This window comes from Anolis carolinensis, chromosome 4 (assembly GCF_035594765.1).
Source record: "Anolis carolinensis isolate JA03-04 chromosome 4, rAnoCar3.1.pri, whole genome shotgun sequence".
Classification (NCBI taxonomy): domain Eukaryota; kingdom Metazoa; phylum Chordata; class Lepidosauria; order Squamata; family Dactyloidae; genus Anolis; species Anolis carolinensis.
In genome coordinates, this window is record NC_085844.1 from 246,365,912 (window position 1) to 246,385,348 (window position 19,437).

Genomic DNA, 19,437 nt, shown 5'->3' on the forward strand with positions numbered 1-19,437 from the left:
AGCACAGCCTGGCAACACTGGGGACGGAGTAGAAAAAGCAGCAACAACATTGCAATAGCACCAGAGCTTACAGGGCAGGCATATGATGACATGGGTCATCACCCTTTCTAAGATTAGCTGCAAACAGTAGCTGGCATCGTGGATCGTATACATTCCTAGCCGCATTGCATCATTATAAGCTATCATTGCAGTAATCTGACTTTTCCAGTGTGCATTTGAATAATCAACAACACAAATAGACCCCTCTTATAGACATAGTGTTTTGTTTTGTTTTTGCACTTTATCTTTCTTCCTATCCCATCCTACCTCAAACTCTCTAAGACAACTCTACGAAATTTGTCCAGGCACTTTATTAAATGGTCTTGAAACTATGCACTTTTAGACTTGAACCCCCCCCCCCCCCTCATCCTATCCATTAGATCAATGATGGGCAACCTTTTACATTTAGTGTCAAAATTCACCAAAAAACCTACCATGACTTGGATGGTGTGTCACTTCGAGAAAAAAACCATAATTTCACAATATATATAGTTTAAATAACAAAAATATATAAATGTAATATATAACTGTATTTAATAAATAAAAAAAACTATTTACTACCATTATTTCCATGTACAACAATCTATGGTACCTCTTGCAGTTTCCACGCTGATTTCTCTCTATTGTAGTTTCAATGTAGTCATGAATAATGAATAATATAATAATAATATAATAGTAATAATATAATAATATAATACAATAATAATAGAATAACAGAATGATATATATATATATATATATATATATACACACACACACACACACACACACACACACACACACACACATATACATACATACAAATGTAATGTGCATAATTCTCATGGAGTAAACAACAAAACCACTGGACCAAATCACACCAAATTTGGCCACAAAAGACATAGTCATCCAATCAATCTACATGCGGCAGCGTGTCAGCAAAAATGGCTAGGCGTGTCAGTGCTGACACGCATGTCATAGGTTGGCCATCACTGCATTAGATGTTTGTTTTTATTACTTTATCTGTTATCTGGTTATCATGGTGTAATATTGTAAAACTACATTTGAATTCTGTTTATTTTACTAGACTGTTGTGTTGATACTGTTTATACATGTTTTAACTTGTTATACTTTGTTCTTGCTTTTGGGCTTGACCCCATGTTAGCAGCCCCGAGTCCCTTTGGGGAGATGGAGGCGGGATAGAAAAATAAAGTATTATTAAAGTAATATTATTAATCTACAATATCTGTAGACCAGCTGGTCTTAGTAAGTAAGTAAGTAACTTTATACTTATACCCCATCACCATCTACCGACAGGGACTCGGGGCGGCTAACAAAACAAATACAACAGTTAAAACACATTACAGTAAATAAAACCACAATAAAATCGACACTATAAAACAATACATTACAATTATCATAAAACTCATTTAAAAGCAAAAAATTGTCTTGGAAAGACAATTAAAGCACCACAAACTCTACAAAATATCTACCCCTGTAGAGATGAAAACTATTAAAAGTAGAGATAACAAAGCTATCTACTTCTGTTGGACTTTCTACGAAGGCCAGGCAACTTCTGCAGTTGGGGCTTTCTGATCCTTATAATTATTTTTATAACAAAAATCTGAGATTTAAGGCAGTGTATAAATTAAAATACATACAATACTGCAGGCCCTCCATTTTTTGTGCAGCATTAAGAACACCAGGCCCCAACAAGATTGCTCTGTGTATCTCTAAGCTATGAATTTATTTATTTACAGCATTTCTACCCTGCCTTTCTCACCCGAGGGGACTCAAGGCAGCTTACAAAAATAGGCAAGAATTCAATGCCTGACTCAATACATTAAAACAACAGTTCATATGAAAACAATAACATAACGTAACAAAACATATAATACAAAATTTAAAAACAGATCCAAGTTGAAATCCATTCATCTAAAATCCTCATACGTAAATCTTAGTCCAGACCATGTGAAACCGATGTTCTCATTCATTAAACATTTGTGTACACAACCATGTCTTCAAGGCTTTCCTGAAGTGCAATTCTATGGTCAGTTTTTGACCTCAAGAGTTGTGCTGGAGGATGACTTACCGACGGGTTTTTAAACAGGACGGGGGGCAAAGGGGGTGGGAAAAAGGTCGGTTGCTGCCATGAAATGCTGATTTCCATGCCAGGGGACGGGGCTTTCATATCCACAAGCGTCCCAGAAGGACCTACAGCCTGGAAGGGAAAGAAAATGCTTTTAGTTTAAGACAGGCATGGGCCAACTTGGGCCCTCCAGGTGTTTTGGACTTCAACTCCCACAATTCCTAACAGCCTACCGGCTGTTAGGAATTGTGGGAGTTGAAGTCCAAAACACCTGGAGGGAGGGACCAAGTTGGCTCATGTCTGCAATACTTTACTAATCTCTGTGATTTTCACTAACCCTCTATGGATACGTGGGTCGTAATGCGCCTGCTTTGGGAACTCACCTGGTACGCGTGGTCGCTCTGGACGTGGCACAGGCTGGTGGGCGCTGACTGGCTGAGCATGGTCACAGGTGTCAGCTGGCTCAAGTGAGGCACCGAAGAGACCTCTGGCTTGAAGGGGATGGGCAGGGTCTGGGGTCCCTCCTCCAAGATGGGGAAGGCGGGCGGCACAGAGGAGGTGGGCGAGACGGGCGTCAGGCTGGACAGGCCGTCCGTCAGGGAGTCCACGTTGACATCCAGCTCAGTGTAATAGAAGTCCTCTTCCCCGTCGCTCTGGTCGAGGTCGGCTTTGCGCCTGGAGGGAGCAAAGGGAGGGCTGTTATCAGAAGTGGATACAGAGGGAGTGCACACAAGCAAAAAGAGCCCATGTCTGGCAGGAGACACTGAAACTATTTATTTATTTATTTATTTACAGTATTTATATTCCGCCCTTCTCACCCCGAAGGGGACTCAGGGAGGATCACATTATATACATATAGGGCAAACATTCAATGCCCATAAACACATAGAACCGAGACAGAGACAGACACAGAGGCAATTTAACCTTCTTCTGAGGGGATGTTCGATTCTGGCCACAGGGGGGAGCAGCTGCTTCATCATCCACTCTGATGGCACTTCCTCATTCCAACATAGTAAATTAGTTAAACCTGCCTCCCCACTTTTATAAGTGGTACCTTATTTCCTACTTGATAGATGCAACTATCTTTCGGGTTGCTAGGTCAGCAACGAGCAGGGGCTATTTTTTTATTTTAATTGACGGGTGCTCACCCCGCCACGGGCTGGCCTCAAACTCATGACCTCATGGAGTGATTTATTGCAGCAGGCTGCTCACCAGCCTGTGCCACAGCCCGGCCCCTTGTCAGGGGAAATCATAGGGAGGCACAGTCCCCTCTGAATTATGGTGACCCTATTGTAGGGCATTTAAGGAGCTGTCTCTGGTACTGAACCTTATCCTCTATCCCAGGTATGGAAAAATTTCAGCCTTCTCCAACAATTTCTAAATTTCCCCCAAAGCCCTCCTGCATTTTTTGTTGTGATGGGTGTTCTGTGTGCTAAGTTAGCTCCAGAGACATCGTTGGTGGGGTCCAGAGTACTCTTTGATTGCAGGTGAACTATAAATCCGAGTATCTACAATGGCTATAAATCAAGGTTAATTCACCCCAAATCTCTCCAGTACTTTAATTTTGTCATGGGGGTTCTGTGTGCCAAATGTGGTCCAGGTCCATTGTCAGTGGGGGTCATAGTGCCGTGTCTTGATGCAGAGTGAACTACGACTTCCATCATGGTTCTCGCAGAAGCAGAGGAAGCAGGAGGACATTTTTGCTCCCTGGCTTCAGGTAGGATTTGGCTAAGATTTGGCTAAGATTTTAAACTGAGTTTGGGCTTGGCTCCTGTGGTCAAAGTCTAACTGTTGTGTGACTGTTGTGTTGAAAGAGAGCCAGGTACTTAAGTTGATTGACAGCAGGCATTGTCCCCTGTTAATTGAGTTTCTGGGAAAGCTTTATTTGCCAGTGTGAGTTTCTGCCAGAGCCTGATCCCAGAAGGGCAGTTGGTTCTCGCAGAAGCAGAGGAAGCAGGAGGACATTTTTGCTCCCTGGCTTCAGGTAGGATTTGGCTAAGATTTGGCTAAGATTTTAAACTGAGTTTGGGCTTGGCTCCTGTGGTCAAAGTCTAACTGTTGTGTGACTGTTGTGTTGAAAGAGAGCCAGGTACTTAAGTTGATTGACAGCAGGCATTGTCCCCTGTTAATTGAGTTTCTGGGAAAGCTTTATTTGCCAGTGTGAGTTTCTGCCAGAGCCTGATCCCAGAAGGGCAGTTGGTTCTCGCAGAAGCAGAGGAAGCAGGAGGACATTTTTGCTCCCTGGCTTCAGGTAGGATTTGGCTAAGATTTGGCTAAGATTTTAAACTGAGTTTGGGCTTGGCTCCTGTGGTCAAAGTCTAACTGTTGTGTGACTGTTGTGTTGAAAGAGAGCCAGGTACTTAAGTTGATTGACAGCAGGCATTGTCCCCTGTTAATTGAGTTTCTGGGAAAGCTTTATTTGCCAGTGTCGCGCGCGCCGTCCTTTGCAGTACATACAGGAAACAAAGCAACATAAACAAATACACAAAGACGTGGTTTGTTGCAGTCTGCACATAAAGTGCGTGCATATTACCTAACTGTACAAAGATCCCACTTGGCCACCACGCTCACCAAGAGATGCAACAAAAGCAAAACATTCCCATCACATGCACCAGCTGTGGCATGTTCCGCTTTTTCACACAAAAACTAGACAACTACATCTGCTCCAAATGCAAACAGATGACTCTGATGGAGCAGAGGATCCAACAGCTCGAGCACCGTATTAAGACCCTTAAGGACATTCAGGCACTCGAGCTCTTCTTGGACACTGCACAACACGCTGCTGTAGATCAGCAGCCTGCATCACACCAACACCACCAAGACCATGATCAGGAACCTTATGGGGAGATCAACTCAAAGGTAGACAACCCTCAGGCTTGGAAGGAGGTCACCCATAGAAGGAGACGCAGGACCAGGCAGCCTCCACAGAACTCCTCTGCTCAGCTGCATTTACACAACAGATTTGAAATTCTTACAGCATTAACATACAATCAGGAAACACATCTTGTGGAGGACCACAGTTTCTTAGATACCACTCAGTGGACCATCCTGGATCAATGCGCAGGGGATAGCCCTGACAGGGACAGTGCATCACCACAGTCACACTTATGTAATCATGCAAATGCTCCATCCCCAATCATAGACCAGGAGCAACAGGAACATCCTTGGGAGAGTAATGGGCTCTCGGATGTATCTCAATGGATTGTCATTGATGAATGCACTGGGGATGTTGAGGAGGAGGACAACACTTTACACCTACATGATTCACTTCAACAGGAACACTCTTCAGGGGACATACACACTGTCTTGCACAAAAGGGACCCTGTCAATCCTCAAAGGAAACAGGTCTTGGTAGTAGGTGACTCCCTCCTTAGAGGAACGGAAGCCATCATTTCCAGACCGGATGGGATGGCTCGAGAAACATGCTGCCTCCCGGGGGCAAAAATACACCATATCACTCAGAGGCTCAGCAGGCTCCTAAAGCCCCATCACCCTCCCCACCTTATGTTGATTCATGTAGGTACCAATGACACCGCTAGGCATACTTTTCAAAAGATCACAAATGATTTTCGAGCTCTGGGAACAAAGCTAAAACTGTATAATGTACATGTGATCTTTTCATCCCTCCTCCCCGTTGTAGGACATGGCTCTACAAGGGCCGGAAAAATAGTACAGGTCAATAACTGGCTCAGAAAATGGTGTCAAGAGGAGCATTTTGGCTTCCTTGACCATGGTCTACTCTTCCAAGAGGATGGACTACTGGCAAGCGATGGGGTGCATCTCACACAAGTAGGAAAACATCTTTTTGCACACAGACTCACAAACCTCATCAGGCGCACTTTAAACTAAATCCACTGGGGGAGGGGAACAACAGCCTGGCGAACACTATATTACCCACGACCACAGGGAACCGCCGTAAGGCTAAACGGAGGGCTGCACAAACACAGCAAGGACCAAGTACAGAGAGCACAATAATCCCAAATAAACAGTTCGAGGGGAGGTCACAGGGGCTTACATGTCTTTACACTAATGCTCAGAGCATGGGAAATAAGCAAGACGAACTCCAACTCCTAGCACAGCACCACACATACGATGTCATAGGCATCACTGAAACCTGGTGGGATGACTCCCATCACTGGAATTTAACCATTGAGGGCTATAACCTCTTTCACATAAATAGAACAAAGGGGAGAGGAGGGGGAGTAGCTTTATATGTCAAAAACAGTTACGTTGCAGAAGAAATGCAAGACTGTAATCCGGGAAACCAGCTTGAAAGCATCTGGATAAGAATCAAGGGAACCGGGACTCAAAAAGATCTTGTCGTGGGTGTCTACTACAGACCTCCGAGTCAGGATGAAGGACTTGATGAAGCCTTCTGTCAACAGCTGACCAAACAGGCACAAAGAAGAGATATAGTAGTCATGGGTGATTTCAATTATCCCGATATCTGCTGGAAAACAAACTCAGCCAAGAGTACAAAGTCCAACAAATTCCTCACTTGCCTTGCAGATAATTTTATGGTCCAGAAGGTAGAAGAGGCAACAAGGGGATCAGCAACTCTTGATCTAATCTTAACAAATGTGGAAGACCTGATCAATACAGTTGAAGTGGTTGGATCCTTAGGGGCAAGTGACCATGTGCTCCTGCAGTTTGCAATACAAAGGAATGCTGAAACTAAGACAAGTCAAACACGCATTCTGGACTTTAAGAGAGCTGACTTCCAAAAAATGAAGGAATTACTGAGCGGCATTCCATGGACGCCGATATTAAAAAACAAGGGAGTTAAGGATGGATGGGAGTTTTTCAAAAGTGAAATACTCAAGGCGCAAATGCAAACAGTGCCAACAAAGAAGAAAAATAAGACAAGTGCAAAGAAGCCAGAATGGATGTCCAAAGAACTTCTAACTGAGCTAAAGCTCAAAAGTGACATGCACAAGAAGTGGAAAAGGGGAGAAATCACCAAAGAAGAATTCAAACGTATAGCCAACTCCTGTAGGGAAAAGGTTCGCAAGGCTAAAGCGCAAAATGAGCTCAGGCTTGCCAGGGACATAAAAAACAACAAAAAAGGTTTTTTTGCTTATGTTGGTAGAAAAAGGAAGAAAAAGGAGGCGATAGGGCCACTGCAAGGAGTAGATGGGGTGATGGTGACAGGGGATAGGGAAAAGGCAGAACTGCTTAATGCCTTCTTTGCCTCGGTCTTCTCACAAAAAGAAAGCCATCTTCAACCTCAGCAACATGGAATGGACGAAGGATTGGGGGAAATCCAACCCCAAATAGGGAAACAAGTTGTCCAGGAACACCTGGCCACTCTAAACGAATTCAAGTCCCCAGGGCCAGATCAGCTACATCCAAGAGTATTGAAGGAACTAGCGGAAGTTATTTCAGAACCACTGGCAATCATCTTCGAGAGTTCTTGGAGAACAGGAGAAGTCCCAGCAGATTGGAGGAGGGCGAATGTGGTCCCTATCTTCAAGAAGGGAAAAAAGAACGACCCAAACAATTACCGTCCGGTCAGCCTCACATCAATACCAGGCAAGATTCTGGAAAAGATCATTAAGGAAGTGGTCTGCAAACACTTAGAAACAAATGCGGTCATTGCTAATAGTCAACACGGATTTACCAAAAACAAGTCATGCCAGACTAATCTGATCTCTTTTTTCGATAGAGTTACGAGTTGGGTCGATACAGGGAATGCCGTGGATGTAGCATATCTAGATTTCAGTAAGGCCTTCGACAAAGTCCCCCACGACCTTCTGGCAAACAAACTAGTAAAATGTGGGCTAGACAAAACTACGGTTAGGTGGATCTGTAATTGGCTAAGCGAACGAACCCAAAGGGTGCTCACCAATGCGTCGTCTTCATCATGGAAAGAAGTGACAAGTGGAGTGCCGCAGGGCTCCGTCCTGGGCCCGGTTCTGTTCAACATCTTTATTAACGACTTAGACGAAGGGTTAGAAGGCACGATCATCAAGTTTGCAGATGACACCAAACTCGGAGGGATAGCTAACACTCCAGAAGACAGGAGCAGAATTCAAAACGATCTTGACAGACTAGAGAGATGGGCCGAAACTAACAAAATGAAGTTCAACAGGGAAAAATGCAAGATACTTCACTTCGGCAGAAAAAATGGAAATCAAAGATACAGAATGGGGGACGCCTGGCTTGACAGCAGTGTGTGCGAAAAAGATCTTGGAGTCCTCGTGGACAACAAGTTAAACATGAGCCTACAATGTGATGCGGCAGCTAAAAAAGCCAATGGGATTTTGGCCTGCATCAATAGGGGAATAACGTCTAGATCCAGGGAAGTCATGCTCCCCCTCTATTCTGCCTTGGTCAGACCACACCTGGAATACTGTGTCCAGTTTTGGGCACCGCAGATGAAGGGAGATGCTGACAAGCTGGAAAGCGTCCAGAGGAGGGCAACTAAAATGATTAAGGGTCTGGAGAACAAGCCCTATGAGGAGAGGCTTAAAGAGCTGGGCATGTTTAGCCTGCAGAAGAGAAGGCTGAGAGGAGACATGATAGCCATGTACAAATATGTGAGGGGAAGTCATAGGGAGGAGGGAGCAAGCTTATTTTCTGCTGCCCTGCAGACTAGGACACGGAACAATGGCTTCAAACTACAGGAAAGGAGATTCCACCTGAACATCAGGAAGAACTTCCTCCCTGTGAGGGCTGTTCGGCAGTGGAACTCTCTCCCCCGGGCCGTGGTGGAGGCTCCTTCTTTGGAGGCTTTTAAGCAGAGGCTGGATGGCCATCTGTCGGGGGTGCTTTGAATGCGATTTCCTGCTTCTTAGCGGGGGGTTGGACTAGATGGCCCTTGAGGTCTCTTCCAACTCTACTATTCTATGATTCTATGATTCTATGAAGTCAGTTCCACAAACCCCTCCAGTATGTTTAGTTATTAATCAGTACTGCTGTTTGTTATGCAGACGGAGTTGAAAAGAGTAGGAAAGGGTTAAGGGAGAGGTAGTAGGCGTGGTCATGCGAATTCGATAGTAATGGAGAGAGAAACAAACACTGGGATGTGGTGCTCACTATAACCTGCGATGTCACTAGAGGGAGGGTCATGGTGTCTCCTACGTAGTGGGAACTACAGCTGTTTGTGGAGGTGGGAGTCTATCTGTGTAAGTGGGCACGCCGCCACATACACATTTTCACTTTTATTATGTGTATAAAAGGTAAAGGTTTCCCCTGACGTTAAGTCCAGTTATGTCTGACTCTGGGGTTTGGTGCTCATCTCCATTTCTAAGCCGAAGAACCGGCGTTGTCCGTCGACACCTCCAAGGTCATGTGGCTGGCATGACTGCATGGAGAGCCGTTACCTTCCCGCCAGAGCAGTACCTAGTGATCTACTCACATTTGCATGTTTTTGAACTGCTAGGTTGGCAGAAGCTGTAGCAAACAGCGGGCGCTCACTCTGCTCCCAGGATTTGAACCTGCGACCTTTCGGTCTGCAAGTTCAGCAGCTCAATGCTTTAACACACTTCACCACCGGGGCTCCTTTGGGTATTATGTGTATAGATAGATGTTTTAGATACTTTCATGTGTCAAATTAAAGTAAGAGAGAAAGAGATAATAAATACGCTAACAAATACTTTATTGAGTTGCTGTGAGTCCTTTGGGTTGTATGGCCATGTTCCAGACGCTTTCTCTCCTGACGTTTCACCCACGTCTGTGGCAGGCATCCTCAGAGGTTGTGAGGTACCTCACAACCTCTGAGGATGCCTGCCACAGACGTGGGTGAAACGTCAAGAGAGAAAGCGTTTGGAACATGGACAGCCCGAAAGACTCACAGCAACCCAGTGATTCCGGCCATGAATGCTTTTGACAATACATTAAATACTTTATTTATAGACTGCCCTCTCTCTCTGAGGGAGACTCAGTGTGGTAAAGGATAGAAAGAAAGGAATCCAAAAGCAGGCCACGATATCTTTCCAGCTTCTCAGCCTATTCTTCAAAGCCACCTATCAAAAGGATCTGCCCTGAATGACCCCAAGGGCCAAACCTACCCCAGATGGATGGTCCTGATATGTTTCTGCATTCCAGACGAGCTGCTCAGCACCTTCCCGCAGTTCTTCCATAAGCACTTGAACATCACCTTGGTGGAGTTCTGTGGCAGGAAAAAAGAGAGAGGACAGCTTCATAAGGCTCACAGTCTCACTCAAACTCTCCTGCTTTGTCATGAAGATTAGGAAGCTCTATCTTGGGAGGTTGGGCTTACGAGACTCCAAAGCCAACCACGAAACCAGAGAGAGGGTCTTACAGCAACAGCGGACACAAGACAACTATTTACATTAGCATTAACTTTGCTTTAAAAAAATTAACTGAAGAGTCTGCAAAAAGTACTACAAATTTATAGTAAGCTCTTTGGAACAGCAATGTCTCCCTTTCCATCCAGAGGAAAGTTTCATGGATGTTCCCTTCCCAGACAAAGGGAATCAAAGGACTGAATAACATTTGGAAGAAGGAAGCAACCTCTGCAAACACGCTTGGCGAGATAAAGCAATAATATGGGGATTGTACTGTACAAGCAGTCCGCAAGTTACAAACCAAATAGGTTCTGTAGGTTTGTTCCATAGCTGAATTTGTTTGTAAGCCAAAACAAGTAAATATTTAAGTGTAACTCCAGCCAAACATATACATATATACACATATTAGCTTTGGATAACAATGGGAAGGGTGAACATATCGATGGCATTTGCTTTGCTGCCTGTGCCCCTACTCAGAAGATTTCATAGAATCATAAAGAGACCTCGTGGGCCATCCAGTCCAACCCCCTGCCAAGAAGCAGGAAAATCACATTCAAAGCACCCCCGACAGATGGCCATCCAGCCTCGGCTTAAAAGCCTCCAAAGAAGGAGCCTTCACCACAGTCCGCAGTAGAGAGGTTCACAGCTGAACAGCTCTCTCTCACAGTTAGGAAGTTCTTCCTCATGTTCAGGTGGAATCTCCTTTCTATTAGTTTGAAGCCATTGTTCCATGTCCCAGTCTCCAGGGAGGCAGAAAACAAGCTTGCGCCCTCCTCCCTATGACTTTTCCTCCCATCTTGATCCATGGCCCTCATCATGTCTCCTCTCAGCCTTCTCTTCTGCAGGCTAAACATGCCCAGCTCTTTAAGCCGCTCCTCATATGGCTTTTTCTCCAGATCCTGGATCATTTTAGTCACCCTCCTCTGGACACATTCCAACTTTTCAATATCTCCCTTCAATTGTGATGCCCAGAAATGGACACAGTGTGATTCCAGGTGTGGTTTGACCAAGGCAGAATAGAATAGAGGGGGAGCATGACTTTCCTGGATCTAGACACTAGACTCCTCTTGATGCAGGCCAAAATCCCATTGGCATCACATTGTTGGCTCATGTTCAACTTGATCCCCACGAGGACACCAAGATCTTTTTCACATGTACTGCTGTCGAGCCAGGCGTCCCCCATTCTGTATCTTTGCATTTCATTTTTTCTACCTAAGGGGAGTATCTTGCATTTGTCCCTGTTGAACTTCATTTTGTTAGTTTTGGCCAATCATCTCTCTAATCTGTTAAAACCGTGTTTGTTAATTGCTGTCATATTGCTGTTATATTGGTTTCTTGTATTTTGTATTATGTATATGTATTGATTGTTTTTATGATGTGTAAACCACTCTGAGTCCTTGTCGGAGATAGAGCGGTATAAAAATAAAGTTTTGTTGTTGTTGTTGCTATCCCTCCCAATTTGGTGTTGTCAGCAAACTTGATGATCGTGCCTTCTAACCCTCCATCTAAGTCATTAATAAGGATGTTGAACAGAACCGAGCCCAGGACGGAACCCTGCTTCTGGCACTCCACTCGTCACTTCTTTCCAGGATGAAGAGGAAGCATTGGTGAGCACCCTCTGGATTCGTTGGCTTTACCAATTACAGAGCTACCTAACTGCAGTTTTACCTAGCCCATATTTGACTAGTTTGTCAAATGTGGGCTATTTCAACTCACCTTCTGTCCCGGTGAGAAATTGATTTTGAAAAAAAAAAAATGGCCAATTGTGGAAACAGGGATTGTTGATAAAGCTTCAATGGAGACCCCTTTTCCCCATGATAATAACTCTTTCAGGAGGGGATTCCCCTTCCTGGTCTAGATTTCTCTCACTTCCTATTGTCTCAGCCCTGTTCTTAACTGAGTCTATGTTGCTTTCTAAGTCCAGAGCCAACCTGTCTTCCAAGGTCTTGCTCACCTTCCGCTTCCTGGGGATGGGGTCCCCAAAGAGGAAGTGGCTGGCTTCGGTCTCCTCGAGGTCGGCCTGGAGGGAGGAGAGGAAGCTGGTGGTGATGTCCGTGGAGAGGGGCGGTGATGGGGTGGAAGGGGTGGAGAGGTCGCTGGGGGGGTCCCAGCTCCACTCGCCGCTGGTGTTGCTGCCGCTGCTGTAGCTGGAGGACATGGCCGGACCCTCCTTCCAGGCGTCACAGCGGGTCTCTGCCGAGGGAGAGAAGAACATACAGTGCTCCTTCTGCCAGTAACACAAACTCTGTAACTCTGCTTGCATCTGAACGCAGCTGGAGGTCACAACATAGCCTGGTGTGACAAATCCCCCACCCAATTACTTTTAATAGCTCCAAGGTTAAGGTAAAAGGTTTTCCCCTGACGTTAAGTCTACTTGTGTCCGATTCTGGGGGGTTGGTGCTCATCTCCATTTCTAAGCCGAAGAGCCAGCGTTGTCTGTAGACACCTCCAAGGTCATGTGGCCGGCATGACTGCATGGAGCGCCGTTACCTTCCCGCCGGAGCGGTACCTATTGATCTACTCACATTGGCATGTTTTCGAACTGCTAGGTTGGCAGAAGCTGGAGCTAACAGTGGGCGTTCACTCCATTCCCAGGATTTGAACCTGTGACCTTTCGGTCTGCAAATTCAGCAGCTCAGTGCTTTAACACACTTCGTCACCGGGGCTTCTTTTAATAGCTCCAAAATGCACCGTAAAATCCTAAGGAGGAATGGAGTGCTGGCCAAGGTCTTTAGGCACTGCACCCATTATGCCGATCAATACAGGAATCACCTTGACTGGCTTGTGCCAGAATCTTTGCAGTTCGATCTTTAAATCCTCATAGTATTATTATTATTATTATCATTATTATTATGACACTCCTTCTGCCAGTGACACCGCATGCATATTAAGACAGCTGGATGACGCAAATTGCCTGTTGTGTTGGAGAGAACAGAGTCCCTTCGGGGAGATGGTGGTGGGATAGAAAAATAAAGTATTGTTATTATTATTATTACTACTACTACTACTACTACTACTACTATTACCGTGTGATGAAAATGAGGAAATCTTTGTGTACAGTCCAGACATTATTGACATTACTGTTAGGACTATACACAACTGGGTGTGGTTAGAGAGAAGTGTCCCCCAATAGCAAACCTCCACCTAAATAGCTCCAAAATGCACCATATCCTAAGATGGAGTTGGAGGCATTTTCATCATGTTTTGAACCCCTTGATGCCATGGTGAACTATTATTTATTTATTTACAGTATTTATATTCTGCCCTTCTCACCCCGAAGGGGACTCAGGGCGGATCACATTATACACATATAGGGCAAACATTCAATGCCCATATACACATAGAACCGAGACAGAGACAGACGCAGAGGCAATTTAACCTTCTCCTGAGGGGATGTTCGATTCTGGCCACAGGGGGGAGCAGCTGCTTCATCATCCACTCTGACCGCACTTCCTCATTCCAACGTTGTAAATTAGTTAAATTTGCCTCCCCACCTTTTATAAGTGGTACCTTATTTCCTACTTGATAGATGCAACTATCTTTTGGATTGCTAGGTCAGCAACGAGCAGGGGCTATTTTTAATTTTTAATTGATGGGTGCTCACCCTGCCATGGGCTGCCTTCGAACTCATGACCTCATGGTCAGAGTGATTTATTGCAGCAGGCTGCTCACCAGCCTGCGCCACAGCCCGGCCCCTATGGAAGATTGCTTGTGTGTTCAGGAGGCTGCTTGCTGCAGCACGTTGTGGTTGCAAAAAACAATCCGCTTGGCAGCCCACTCCTGCCCATATGGCCACTACAGTGTCAGCCAAAGCTCATCCATCTCTGTCTAGCTGGTGATGAATCTAGTAGGATTCTTTGCTTGGCCCTCCTGTTGTGCCCAAATGGCCACTAATCAACGAAGGCTGATTAGCCATTGGGTAGCTGATGACAGGTAAGATTCCTTGCTTGGCTTCCCGCCTTATCGCTCCAACCATCCACAAGATTGTGAGAGTGCTACGGTTGTGTAGACTTTGCCATACCTGTGCCGAAACCGTTAGGTGCGTTGTTGAGCACAACTGGGCTGGTGGACAAGCTTGTGAGGACCGCAGCTGCCATAACCTCGTCGATCCCTGCCTTCCCTGAGAGTCTCCTGAAAGGCAAGGAGAAAAAAAAAGTCTTGAGACACCTCCACTGACACAGACAACATTCCAGGCTCCAGACATCAGTAAAGCTTTGCCATCTATTACACTATGTAACACAATTTTTTGTCTGGGTTATAAATGTCATTTGCTAATTGGTTCTATCATAAAAATATGGAAAGAAGTTTATTAAACTGCACAAATTTTGTTTCTGTGGGAGCAACATCCTGCAGCACATGTTGCTCTAGTTTTTCAATGAATAGCTCATCGAGTCTCAACCAGTTCAACCTAGTTTGTGACAGCTGCAAAAATGAAGCTTCTGGAGTATAACAACGGCTATCAAAGTAAGTACAATAGAGTCTCACTTATCCAGAAGCTTGGATAAGCGAATATCTTGGATAATAAGGAGGGATTAAGGAAAAGCCTATTAAACATCAAATTAGGTTATGATTTTACAAATTAAGCACCAAAACATCATGTTATACAACAAATTGGACAGAAAAAGGAGTTCAATACGCAGTAATGATATGTTGTAATTACTGTATTTATGAATTTAGCACCAAAATATCACGATATATTGAAAACATTGACTACAAAAATGGCTTGGATAATCCAGAAGCTTGGATAAGTGAGACTCTACTGTACCGCACAATTAAACAGGAAATAAAACTTTTGAACCAGGAACAGAAAAATTTGTAATACATAATATTATAGGTATTGCTAAGGCATAGCTCTGAGCCACCATATGAATCCTTTGATCCCTCCAGATTCTCCATTCTACCTTTTTCAGATCATAAAAAGTATTTTCAATAAGTATCATGTACTTTCAAATAGTTACCAAAGTTACATCAATTGACCTTTAAATGCTCAAACTCTGGATCTCTAGGAATTTGGAGCTTCAGCTTCCAGGATTCCTGGCTGTTGGCTAAACTGGGTGGGATTTCTGGAAGTTGAAGTACAAAATACCTGGAGGACAAATGTTTGGGAAACAACAACCCTTAAAGCCACCAGGACCCATCTCATTTCAGAAGCTTCTTATTGTGGAAGTTGTCTTGATTATGTAGTCTATAGTAAAGATAAAGGTTTTCCCCTAACATGAAGTCTATAGTTGTGTCCAGCTCTGGGTGCTCATCTCCATTACTAAGCCAAAGAGCCGGCGTTATCCGTAGACACCTCCAAGGTCATGTGGCCGGCATGACTGCATGGAGCAGCGTTACCTTCCCGCCAGAGCAGTACCTATTGATCTACTCAAATTTGCATGTTTTCAGAACTGCTAGGTTGGCTGAAGCTGGGGCTAACAGCGGGAGCTCCGCTCCCTGGATTCGAACCACCAACCTTTCGGTCAGTAAGTTGAGCAGCTCAGCGGTTTAATCTGCTGCACCACCGAGGGCTGATCTCAGAAGTTTCTCAGTGTGGAAGTTGTCTGAGTTACGGAATCCATAATAGGGTTATATGAATTGACTTTTAAAAAATTCATCACTATATTTGCAGGAGCCCCAGTGGCGAAATGCTTTAAAGCACTGAGCTGGAGACCGAAAGGTCCCAGGTTCAAACCCCGGGAGCGGCGTGAGCGGCCGCTGTTAGCTCCAGCTCCTGCCAACCTAGCAGTTTGAAAACATGCCAAATGTGAGTAGATCAATAGGTACCGCTCCAGCGGAAAGGTAACAGCGCTCCATGCAGTCATGCCTATGGCCACATGACCTTGGAGGTGTCTATGGACAACGCCGGCTCTTAGGCTTAGAAATGGAGATGAGCACCAACACCCAGAGTCAGACATGACTGGACTTAACGTCAGGGGAAACCTTTACCTTTACCTATCCTTTATTTAGTAACAACTTAATTAGAGAGTCAGCAGATAACAAGAAGTCAGCTACCATATTGATTTTACAGCAAGAGTTGCGAACTTTCACATCTCTAGCCAGCATTATTAAAGGTAACAGGCTCTGGGAGTTACAGTCCAAAACAACTGGAGGATTTAACATTTCCCACCTATTGCACACAACCAACCCCCAGAAGCTGCTTCATAGTTCCATGAGCCTTTTGATTCCCAGAAGCCATATTATTCCTGAAAGTATACTTAATAATAATAATAATAATAATAAACTTTATATCCCGCCCTCTCTCCCTGAAGGGACTCAGGATGGGATTCAGCAAGGGATTCAATCGTAGTAGGGGCCGGGCTGTGGCGCAGGCTGGTGAGCAGCCTGCTGCAATAAAGCACTCTGACCATGAGGTCATGAGTTCGAGGCCAGCCCATGGTGGGGTGAGCACCCGTCAATTAAAAAAATAAAAAATAGCCCCTTCTCGTTGCTGACCTAGCAACCCGAAAGATAGTTGCATCTATCAAATAGGAAATAAGGTACCACTTTTATAAAGTGGGGGGGCAAGTTTAACTAATTTATGACATTGAAATGAGGAAGTGCCGTCACAGTGGATGATGAAGCAGCTGCTCCTCCCTGTGGCCAGAATTGAACATCACCTCAGGAGAAGGTTAAATTGCCTCTGCTTCTGTCTGTCTCTGTCTCGGTTCGATGTGTTTATGGGCATTGAATGTTTGCCCTATATGTATATAATGTGATCCACCCTGAGTCCCCTTCGGTGTGAGAAGGGTGGAATATAAATACTGTAAATAAATAAATAAATAAATAAATAAATAAATAAATAAATAAATAAATAAATAGTATCTACTCTTTCTGCTCCTGATACCCAGCCCAAAGTTGAGTTTATCAGCTGCAAGCCCTGAATTCATTGAAAATGGGATTCTGCATTTCATGCAGAAACAATTGAGGAGTGCTCAGGAAGTTATGTTTGAAAACTCATGTTGACATGTTAAATCTATCCCTTGAGTTTATCAAGAGAATAGTCACAGGAATATATATGGATGGGCTTTTAAATGCATATTTTTTAAAATCAGGAGGTGGGTTTTCAGCAAGTTCTGGTTTGACATCTATTTATTTGTTTAGAGGTACTAGACCCCGGAGGGTCCCATGATAGGACCAATTAGGAAATTGCATTTATAACCCAGGAACAAAAATTGTGTGATGTTTTGGCCCGACGTGTTGTCCTTCTTCTCCTTCCATCCCCAAGTCGTCAGCCACTGCTTCGCTCCTAATTCTCACAACAAGCCCTGGCTTGAGTCCATGGGATGAGATCCGTGTTTCGGGGCGGGGAGTTTAGGCCCACGGTTTCAACAAAGCCTTTATTCTCTCTGGCGGCTCCCCCTCCGCCTCCTACAAGGTCTCCAACAGCCCTCTCGAAAGGGCAAGGAGACGCTCGCTCGCTCTCCAAACCTCCCATCGCAGCCCTTGCGGACAGGGATTGTGCAACCCTGCGGTTAATCTTTTACATTCCAAGGAAATGCTAAGTTCCAGGGGGAAGGCTCGTTTTTCAAGACATGTCTCCAGGTAATCTGGTAACCTCGGTTTTATCTGCCAACACGTCTCCTCCTCCTTCTCCTTCCCCAGCCTGGAGCCTTCCTGTTGTGCCAGGCGACTGCAACACCCATCATCCCTATCCAGCAGAGATGCCTGGCCCTTCATCAGAGGGGTTGCCAGATCACATGCAAACAATCCTGTTCCAAGAAGCGATTATTATTACAGTTGTTCGCCCGTATCCATGGATTCTGCAATTGCAGAATTAGCCTTCCGTGGCTCAAAAATATTTTTTAAAATATCCAAAAAGGAAACATATATTTTTGCTGCTTTATGGAGTAGACACTTAGTTAACCAGAACTCTCAAGCAAACGGCAAAAAACCCGAAGAAAATGTGCAGCATTCACAAATGTCTATTACTTGTATTATTTTTAAATTGTTGTATGTTTCTGTTTTTATTATGTGTACTGTATTGTATTGTTTTTATCATGTTGGAAGCCGCCCTGAGGAGATAGGGCAGTATATAAATAAACAAATAAATAAATTATTATTATTATTATTATTATTATTATTATTATTATTATTATTATTATTATTAGGAGCCTCCATAACAAAGTGCATTAAAGCGCTGAGCTGCTGAACTTGCAGACCGAAAGGTCCCAGGTTCAAATCCTGGGAATGGAGTGAGCCCCCGCTGTTAGCTTCAGCTTCTGCCAACCTAGCAGTTCGAAAACATGCAAATGTGAGTAGATGAATAGGTACCGCTCCGACGGGAAGGTAACGGCGCTCCTTGCAGTCATGCCGGCCACATGACCTTGGAGGTGTCTACGGACAACGCCGGCTCTTCGGCTTAAAAAATGGAGATGAGCACCAACCCCCAGAGTCAGACATGACTGGACTTAACGTCAGGGGAAACCTTTACCTTTTATTATTATTATTATTATTATTATTATTATTATTATTATTATTATTATTATTATTATTATTATTATAGAGCTGCTTGTGTTACATTAGGTTTGACTTTTTTTAAAAATTGCTTTTACAGTAGTCTCACTTATCCAAGCCTCGCTTATCCAAGTTTCTGGATTATCCAAGCCTATTGTAGTCAATATTTTCAATATATCATGATATTTTGGTGCTAAATTCGTAAATACAGTAATTACAACATAACATTACTGCGTACTGAACTACTTCTTCTGTCAAAATTGTTGTTTAACATGTTTTGTTGCTTAATTTGTAAAATCATAACCTAATTTGATGTTTAATAGGCTTTTCCTTAGTCCCTCCTTATTATCCAAGATATTCACTTATCCAAGCTTCTGGCGGCCCGTTTAGCTTGGATAAGTGAGACTCTACTGTATTATTATTATTATTATTATTATTATTATTATTATTATTATTATTATTATTATTAAACTGCTTGTGTTACATTAGGTTTGACATTTTTAAAAATTTGTTTTTACAGTAGAGTCTCACTTATCCAATCCTCGCTTATCCAAGCTTCTGGATTATCCAAGCCATTTTTGTAGTCAATGTTTTCAATATATCATGATATTTTGGTGCTAAATTCGTAAATACAGTAATTAC

At 44.0% G+C, this 19,437-nt stretch overlaps 1 protein-coding gene across 1 annotated transcript in view; it reads right to left on the bottom strand.

The window, feature by feature from the left end:
* Window positions 1-19,437, bottom strand: part of slc2a4rg (SLC2A4 regulator) — a 62,677-nt gene that overhangs the window by 10,331 nt on the left and 32,909 nt on the right. The window contains exons 3-7 of the mRNA XM_062979087.1: window positions 14,381-14,490; window positions 12,314-12,552; window positions 10,120-10,220; window positions 2,491-2,782; window positions 2,111-2,239 (exon numbers count right to left, since the gene is read on the bottom strand). Of these exons, the coding sequence (XP_062835157.1) occupies window positions 2,111-2,239; window positions 2,491-2,782; window positions 10,120-10,220; window positions 12,314-12,552; window positions 14,381-14,490 (871 nt within the window). The remainder of the gene's footprint in view (window positions 1-2,110; window positions 2,240-2,490; window positions 2,783-10,119; window positions 10,221-12,313; window positions 12,553-14,380; window positions 14,491-19,437) is intronic.